This window comes from Harpia harpyja, chromosome 9 (genome assembly GCF_026419915.1).
Source record: "Harpia harpyja isolate bHarHar1 chromosome 9, bHarHar1 primary haplotype, whole genome shotgun sequence".
Classification (NCBI taxonomy): domain Eukaryota; kingdom Metazoa; phylum Chordata; class Aves; order Accipitriformes; family Accipitridae; genus Harpia; species Harpia harpyja.
This window is the reverse complement of record NC_068948.1, coordinates 27,373,345-27,382,016: the sequence shown is the minus strand read 5'-3', so window position 1 is coordinate 27,382,016 and position 8,672 is coordinate 27,373,345. Positions and strand designations below refer to the sequence as shown.

General features: G+C 69.3%; 1 protein-coding gene across 1 annotated transcript in view; it reads right to left on the bottom strand.

Annotated features, from left to right (window-relative positions):
- The window catches only part of LOC128146536 (ephrin-A3-like), an 18,310-nt gene extending 9,889 nt beyond the window's left edge, over positions 1–8,421 (bottom strand). The window contains exons 1-2 of the mRNA XM_052797967.1: positions 8,205–8,421; positions 5–187 (exon numbers count right to left, since the gene is read on the bottom strand). Of these exons, the coding sequence (XP_052653927.1) occupies positions 5–187; positions 8,205–8,326 (305 nt within the window). The 5' untranslated portion in view covers positions 8,327–8,421. The remainder of the gene's footprint in view (positions 1–4; positions 188–8,204) is intronic.
- Between the last annotated feature and the right edge of the window lie 251 nt (positions 8,422–8,672).

Genomic DNA, 8,672 nt, shown 5'->3' with positions numbered 1-8,672 from the left:
GGGCCGGTTGCACTCCCAGCGCTTGAAGCCCTGGCTGGTGTTGCAGGTGCGGTAGCCCTCCGCGTTCACCATGTAGAGCACGTACTGCTCCAGCCGGTGTTCGGGCACTGAGGCGTTGTAGTGTGGGCAGTAGATGTCCAGGTAGTCGTTGACGTTCACCTGCACCGTGTAGCCCTCCCGCCGCAGGCTGCAAGGGAAGGGGGGCATGGGGGGGTCAGGGACACCCCCTGCACTTTCCCAAACACCATCCCCCTCCTCAAAAGGGCCCCGGAGACTAGAGAATGGGGAGGTCCCAGAGCAAGGACCCTGGGGGGGCAGTGGTATCCCCCTGCTCAACCTATATCTGGAGCCCCTGACACACCAGGACCCCCGCGCAACCTCAGCCCCATGGACCCGCAGCACGGCATCACTGTCTCCGGGGGATGCAGGCCAGCCTGGGGCAGGAGGGACGCTGCTGGGGACGGATGCTATGGGTGCCAAGCCACATGGACGGGTGGGACACCTGCAGGAACACGGGCACACAAGACGGCGCTGCTGGGTCCTGCTGGGAACGTGCCGGTGGCCTCGAGGAGGGGACAAACACAGCGGGACAGACAGACTGACCCGGCCACGGTGCTGATGGGCACCAGGGTCCCGCAGGCACTGGGGATGCTGCAGGACACAGCTCCTGGTCCTCACCATGCAGCCCTGGGGGGGGGGGGGGGGCGGGTCCAGGGCCTGGGCGTTCCCCAGCTCCAGCAGCCTAGAGCTGACCCGCCGCGGCTGCCCACCATGGCCCCAGCCCTGCCACGCGCCACAGCTCAGAGAGAGGATTTCTCACCCTGCTCTGGCTAATCCCGTTAGTTCGTTAATGCCATAAAGGGTGGCCCTGGGGGAGCCTCATTTACATTGATTAGGAGCGGCAATCCCCTCAGATCCACTCAGGAGAGGCTCTGCTGGCTCCTAATCCATGCCCGATGGAAATCCCGGCCGCGGTAATCCTCGCTGCCGTGCTGACCCACTGCTCCTGCCAATTAATTACGAGCCAGCACTGTGAGGCGCTGGCTCTGCACCGAGCTGCCGTGGCAGCACCAGACCCTGACTGGACCTCGCTCCACCGCCCAGCTCAGCGGCGGTAGTGCCTCCCTGCACCGTGCCGCTGCGGCCCCCCAGCCCTGCTGCATTGGGGGTCTCTCGTCTGGCTCCCCTGGCACATGGACCACAGCATCCTGGCACGCGTGGCTGGACTCCTTGCGGTGCATTGCTCTGGCTTAGGGCCCCTTTCCCCGCCTGTCAGGGCAAACCTGGGTCCACCAGTCCTGGACCCAGCACTTGGGGTCCCCTTGCCCTATGGGGGGTCCCACCCCCCCCCCCAAGGCCCTGCCTGCAGTGGAGCCAGCTTCCTGGGTCTCCCCGGCAGGGCTGGGCAGGCAGCGGGCAGGGCTGCTCGTGCAGACGCCCCACCCTGCACAACTGCCCCTGGCGCTGTTTGGGGAGCCCCAGCACCCTGCCAGGGCCTGCGGCACCCTGGCACACAGCACCCCAGAAGCCAGGTGCCAGAGAGAACACCAAAGGGGGACCCAAGCAGCGCCGCCTCCCCACTTGGGGCTGCCGCTGGTGCTGGGGGGCCATGGGGGGACCAACAGCAGACCTTGTCACCCGTGGGGCAGGGAGAAAAGCCCCACGCGGCACCTCCCTTGCTGTGCAGCCGCTATTCCCCAGCCCAGCCCGGCACCCGCCGGCCACTGGGCAACTCCTCTGCCAGCAAGGTGCTGAGGCAGCCACCCTTGCTCCGTGGGGCGCCAGGACCTTTCATCTTCCCCCTTTGATGTGGTGGGAATGGGGGGGGGGGGGGGAGAAAAAGGCTTGTTATTAAAGAAATGGCCCCGAGGAGAAAATTGCAATTAACTCCGTGCAGGACGCAGGGCTGGGACGCCAGCATGCCCCGAGCCAGCTGCCCCACACTGGGTTGGGCGCCGGCAGCCGGTGTGGATGTGCCAGGGGAGCGAGGGACCAGAGGAAGCACATTCCCCAGGATCGGCCCTGGGTGTCTGCACCCACAGGAGTGACACCTGGCTCCATCTCCTGCCGTGCCAGGGGAAACCCTGTCCTGGGGTGCTGGGGAGCTGTACCCCCCCCCTTCCCCTGCGGCACCCAGCACTGAGGCACACACACACCCCCGGGACCCCATGCTGGGGCTTACTGAGAAGCGTGGCTCCTGATAAACAGCCTCGCTAATGAGCACGGCCCCATGAGGCACCAAGGTCTCCCCCTGGGCTGGGGCACACCAGCATGGCAATGGAGGGGTACAGGGGACCCCAGATGGTATGGTGGAGGCTGGCAGCCCTGTTCCCCATGGCGGTAAGCCCCACAGACATCGCCGGCCGCTGCTGTGTGCTGGGAGCTTGCAGGCATCAGAGCATCGTCATGAGCTGGGAGGGGCTGGAGAACAGCCCCAAACAGGTAGAGCCATGGGGCCACCATGGCCCAGGGCACATCCAGGGGGACTCCAGCAGCAGCTTCGGCCACAACACTGTGTTCCTGCCATGCTCGGCTCCTGCACTGTGACCACCAGTCCTGCCGGTGCAGACCAGCACCCCACACAGCTGGATGCCCCTAAATCCCAGCAGCCCCAATGCCATCGCCGGAACACCCCAAGCTCTGCCTGCAGCACCATTCAGGAGCGCAGGGTAGGCAGAAGCGCGTGCCTGGCCCAGCCCCAGCAGCAGGCAGGGAGCCCATGGGCCCTGTTTTCGGGCAGAAGGATGGGAACAGACACCCAGAGCGAGGGTCTCAGCCTCCTTTCTCACCGACACCCACCCCAGCACGGGCATGGGCTGCCCGGTCCCTGCAACTACTGGGAAAGCCCAGCAACAGGCGACTTGGGTTGAGATGGTCCCCCCGGCCTCCCAGGCTCCAGCCACACCACAGAGGCCAGCGGGGCACAGCGGGCTCTGGCAGTGCCCAAAGGGTTAAGCACGGGAGCAGAACACGCAGCATCACTTCTGCACGACTGCATTTTTAGAGCAGGGCTTTGCAAGGCAGTGGTACCTTCCAGCAGCCCGTCGGTGCTGGGCAGATGGATGTCCCCTGGCAGAACCATCCCAAGCGCAGGCTGCGCTCGGCACCCATCAGCCCCGCACCAGCGGGACCCCGGCTACCTGGCAAGCCACAGCCACTGGTGAGCTGGGCAGCTGCTCCGCTCCCATCTGCCGTGATAAATCTGGGCTGAGTGCTGCACGCTCGCTGATGCACTGCTAAGGAGCGCCTGGTGCACTGCAGCACAACCTGGGCATGGCGGCAGCAGCATGGGACGGGAGGACCAGACCCCTGCCCGGACCCCCGTGCTGCAGAGGCTCATCCCTACAGTGCGGGAAAGTCCTGGAGGGTGGCAGGGCTGGAGCTGGGCTCAGCATCCCACATTGGTGGTGCCAGTGGTGAGGACAGGGGCAATGCAGAGTGTCCCCCCATGCAGGTGACAGCATGGTGGCCCCCTGCACTGGGTGCCAGGGCGGACCCCACCCCCCACCCCAGCCCAGCCAGGCCCTTTGTTTGGCTCCGGCAGCTTCGCCCTTTCAGCACGTCCGGGGCCCATCAATCAGCTGATGAACAAAAAAGTGCCATTGATTTACATGGTCCCCTTCCAGTCACCCCATGCAACAGTGAGAGGTGAAGGCACATCGATTGCCGCGGTCAGTCCACCCTGACGGATGGAGAGACAGACAGACAGTCTGTGCCCATCGCTCAGCTGCCGGGGAGACAGGCGGCTCAGCCTGGGCCCCCCCTCCATGCCAGCCCTCCCCACGCAGACAGCACTGCACAGTCACGGCGCCCAGACGGCCACGCACACGCGCGCTGGCTCGGCAGACAGCGCCTGCAACGCAGCCCACGCGCACGGGTGGCACGGCGCCACAGCACGGCCCCCCCCCCATCCTTCCCCCCAGCTTGCCTGGTGCAGCCGCAAGGTGCGGGCACAAAAGGCATCGCCGGCACACAGCGTCCCTGGGGCCACCTCCCCACTCAGGGAATCGGGGCTCCTGGGGAGATGGGAGCTGCTGCCTGGGGACATGGCAGTGGGTGAAGGGACTGTGGGTGTCATGGGGCAGCACCCACCCCAGGGTGACGGGCACAGCCCTCTCTGAGCACCCCGGGACCCCCAGCACCGCCCTACAGGTGCCCCCGCACCCCCCATCCCTATCGATGGCCGTGCAATCCCTTTAATCCCCACTAAAGCCTGTACCTTCCCACTTTGCTAACAAGATCAATGAGGTTTTTAATTGGGTTTTAATTAAACCATCAATCTGCAACCAGTACTCAATTACCAGCCTGGGCAGGAGCGGGTGGCCCTGGCCCTGTTGAACCCCGGGACAGCCCCCACACCCTGATGCTGTGGCCCCTTCTCCCACAGGAACCCCGCTGGCCCCAGCCATGCTGCTGGGCCTCGGTGCCGCCCGGTGTGGTGACTCATGGGGCACGGCACCCTGTGTCCCCGGGCAGCAGCTCCTGCTAGTGCCACAGCCAGCACCCACGGGTGGCCAGTGGCTCTGTGCCCCACAGGGACCAGCCTGGGGGGCACAGCTGTGGGGTCGGGGGTGGTGGAGCCCCCCAGCCCACCCAGGGATGCTTGCAGCTGGTGAGGCTGGGTAATTAGCCACTGAGAGGCGTAATCACCACCTTCCCCACCTCCAGCCCCACAGCTAGACACAACACCACGGCGGGACGGGCAACTACCCCCCCGGGGATAACTGCCCTGTGTGCTGCAGCACCTCCTGCCCAATGCCCCCGGGATCCGCCAGGGCGAGGGGGTCCCTCCTGCCGCAGGCAACGACATCCCCAGCCCCGCTAGTGCCAGCAGATGCAATGGAGGGATCTGGCAGGGCACAGCCCTGATGTCAGGGTCCAGCAGCTGCAGAGGACCCAGGAGTCCGGGTACCCCCAGGCCCCCCTGGCGGGCGCAGAGCAACAACATGGCTCCTTTCCCACGCGAGACGCTTCCCTGGGAGAGGCTGCTCCGCACAAGGGCTCTTGAGAGCCCGCTCCAGCTCTCACCGCTTGGAACACAAAGTCAGCCAGATAAAAGCTGCCTTGAAGAGGCGAGCGTGGCGGCAGCGCCAGTGGCTGGGGGGGCTGCATTCAATGCTGAGCCCTCCCCATGCACAGGTGGGCTCCGACCCACCTGCCTCAGCCGGGCACCAGCACCCCACGTACCCCTGTCTTACAGCCACCCCGCTCTGCCCCCTTCACAGCACTGGGCACCCCAAGGCCTAAGGCACCAGCACCCTCGGTCCCCACACCGGAGTCCGGGGCGCAGCCTGGCTCACCCCAACCCACTCTGAGGGACTCCCAGGGGCCACAGGAGCATTGGGGGGAGCTGGCCTGTGCCCATGCACAGAAACAAACCATTGTCCCCACCTTGGCATCCAGAACACCCAGCAGGGAGGTGGCATCCCACGCACATTGGCACGCCAGGGCCCAGCGTGGCTGGGGACACCCCTAGGAGCCCCCAGTCACACACCATGGGGCATCCCAGGGACGCAGCTGCCCCCCCCAAATGCCAGTGCTGGGCAGGATGTGGCCTTCTCGCACTTTCACCATATGCCACCATGCCTGTTCCCAGCAGGACTTGGGAGCAGAGGGCAAGGACCGTCCAAGGATCATCCCACGCCCCCGGGGCTCACCAGCTGCCACCAGTGGAGACGATGGGACAGACGGAAATTGCAGCCAGACCAACAACCTGGCTGAGCAAGAGCAGGCACCTCTGCTGTCCCGAGCCTCAGATCCCACCTTTGCACCTCCCCTGGGCTTCGCTGTCAGCACCCAAAACCTGCTGCAGGAGGGGTGCCCTGCCCACTCGGTGGCCCTCCCGGCCCGCCAGCACCACCAGCCGCCTGCTGTGGTGGCCAGGGGACCGGAGGAGCACAGCCACGTGCCCACGGGGGATGAGCTACCGCCAGCCCCCTGCTCCCCAAGGCATCGCCGGGACCCCGGGTGCTGCAAGTGGGCTGCACAGGGCAGCCCCTTGCTCCGTCCTCCGGCCAAGGGGAGCCGCAGGGGCACCCCCCATGGCAGGAGATGCAATAAATTTCTGGGGTGCCTGGCGCAGCCCCCAAGGAGCGGCCCGCAACTGAGCCTGCCGGTATCCCCCCCCTCCCTGGAGAGCCCCACGGGGCCGCGCAGGGCTTGTTTATTGCTCTGATTGCAGCAGGGTTGCTGGGATTTGCAGGCTGCGGCCCAGGGAGCCTAATTCCCCCCATAATTTATCTAATCCAGACACTTTGCTGCACGGCTATAATTGTGGCCGAGCTGCCGCACTGCCTAACAATAAATATCAGCGCTCCGGAGTCCCTGGGACACGTCTCTGCCGCAGCCGCCCCCACCACGCTGCCCGTGCCCTGAGCCGGACGCTTGCAGCCGCGCCAGAGATGCGTGCGCAGTGGGTGTGGGCGTCTGGCTGCGACACCCCAGTCTTGGCATGGTGGGCACACTGCTGGCACCCCCTCTGCCCTGTCCCCCAGGAGGTGCTGGGGCAGCACAAGGGTCACAGCACACAGCTGCAGGTGATGGGGTGGGGAGAGGAGGCCCCTCAGTCGTGGCAGGGTGAGGGCGGGGGCACGGGAGCCTCCCACCTGCCGAGGTCCCAGCAATGTCATGGCATGGGGACAAGGCCGGCGAGTGAGTAGGGTCTGGCTGGAGAAGTGGGGTGTGGGGGGATGCCCGAGCACGGCAGGGTGAGCTGAGCACCTCGCCATTGTGCTGCGCCTCGGCATGTCGCACACACGCACAATTTATGGGGCCCGAGCTTCCGCCTGGTGACACAATCTCAATGGGAGGGGAAGGAGCTGCCAGGGGGGACGCCCCCTCCTGCACAAAGGGGCACAGGGCGGGGGAGAGCCCCCGGGACCCCCAGCACTGAGGGGTACTGGGGGATGCTCCGGCCAGGCGCACGTCCCCGCCACACCCCTGAGCGCTCGCAGTGGCAAGGGATGGGCGATCGCAGCGGGGGCAGCTCCCCGATCCCTGTGGAGAGGTCCACGGAACCACCATGGACACGCGCCCCCCCCCCCCTTCCCGGGAGGGGCTCAGCCCAGCCGTGCCCTTTGCCACCCCAAAGCCCACACGGTGCCTGCTCCCCTCGAGTGCGGCTGTGCCAGCCCCAGGTGTGGGTGCCACGCACCCCACGCAGCCGGGCAGCCCACGCCCGGGGGGGGCGACGGCAGGGCGCAGCCCTCCCCGGCACAGGGCACGAGGGAGGTGCCGGGGGCGGGGGGCCGTGGCCACCGACCGCCCGGGCTCCCGGCGGCTCCGCGCCGGGCGGCCGTGGGCGCGACGGCAGTTTCCGCACCTCTGCTTGCCCCCCCCCCCGAGCCCCCGGCCCCGCCACCCTCGGCTGCTGCCCCAGGGATGGCACCCCTGCCCTCCCGGGCGAAGAGTGGGGGGAAAGGGGAAGGGGGGCGCGGCGGGCACCCGGTGGGCCCCCCCCCGCCGCCGCCGCGCCGCTGGTGCCGCTCCCGCGCCCAGACAGGCGCGGGGAGCGTCTGGCGGCGGGGTCGCCGCAGCGGGACCCACGGCCCGACCCGGCGCACGGAAAGGGGGGGAGGCCCGGCCGTCCTCCTCCCGCGGCACCCCGGTGCCCGCCGCGGGGCGGGTCAGCGCCGTCGAGGGAGGGGGGGGAGCGGGGGGCGCGGCCCCCGGTGTCACCGACCCGCCCGCACCGGGAGCCGCCGAGCCCCGCTCCAGCGGCGAGCCCGACCCTGCCGACGCCCGCGCCCCGCCCGGCAGCGCGGCCCCGGGGACCCGAGCCCCCGCCGGTCGGGTCGGGCCGGCCCGGGCGGCTGTCCCCCGCCCCGCCCCCCCCCCCCCGGAGCGGCCCCCGCCCCCGCGGGCAGGGCGAGGTGCGCGGGGTCGGGAGGGGCAGCGCACCGGCACGCGGGGAGGGGGGTCCGGCAGCCCCGCCCGCACGGGGGCGCCGCGCGGACACTGGCACCCGGGGGGTCCCGCAGTCCCGGCGCGCACGCCCCCGACCCGGTGTCGCCCCCCCCGCCCCATCCGCCGCCGCCGCCCCCCGCCGCCGCGCGCATCCTTCGGCGCGATCCCCGGCGCGCCCCCGCAGCGTCCTTCCCGGCGGCGCCCCCCCGCCCCGCCCGGCTCCAGGGACGCCCCCACAGCCTGCCGGTACCGGTACCGGCAGCCTCCCCCGCGCTGCCCGGCGCCCGCCCCGCACTCACTGCAGGTTGGAGCTGTTCCAGTGCACGGCGTGCCGGTTGCCCAGGGCTCCCGGTGGCCCCCGGCCCGGCAGCAGCAGCAGCAACGGGAGCAGGGGCAAGAACGCAGGCAGCCGAGCAGCCATCCTGCCGCCGCCGCGGAACCCACCGCGATCCCAATGAATGGAGGAGAACCGAGCCGGAGCCGCCCGCGCCCCGCGCCCCCGGCGCCCAGCTCCGCCCCGCGCGCGCCCGCCGCCGCCGCGCCCCCGCGCGCGCGCGCGCGCGCGCGCCCCCGCCCCCGCCCCGTGTCCGCCTGCACCGACACCGGCAGCGGTACCGGCAGCGGCACCGGGTGGCTGGGACCAGGGCCGCACTGGGTTTGGGCTGAGGGTCCCCACGGGTGGGGGCACCGGGACCGGATCCCACCGACATTGGGGTCTCCCTGGGTGGGAGCGTTGGGGCTCAGGGCACCGGCCCCCGGGGTCCCTG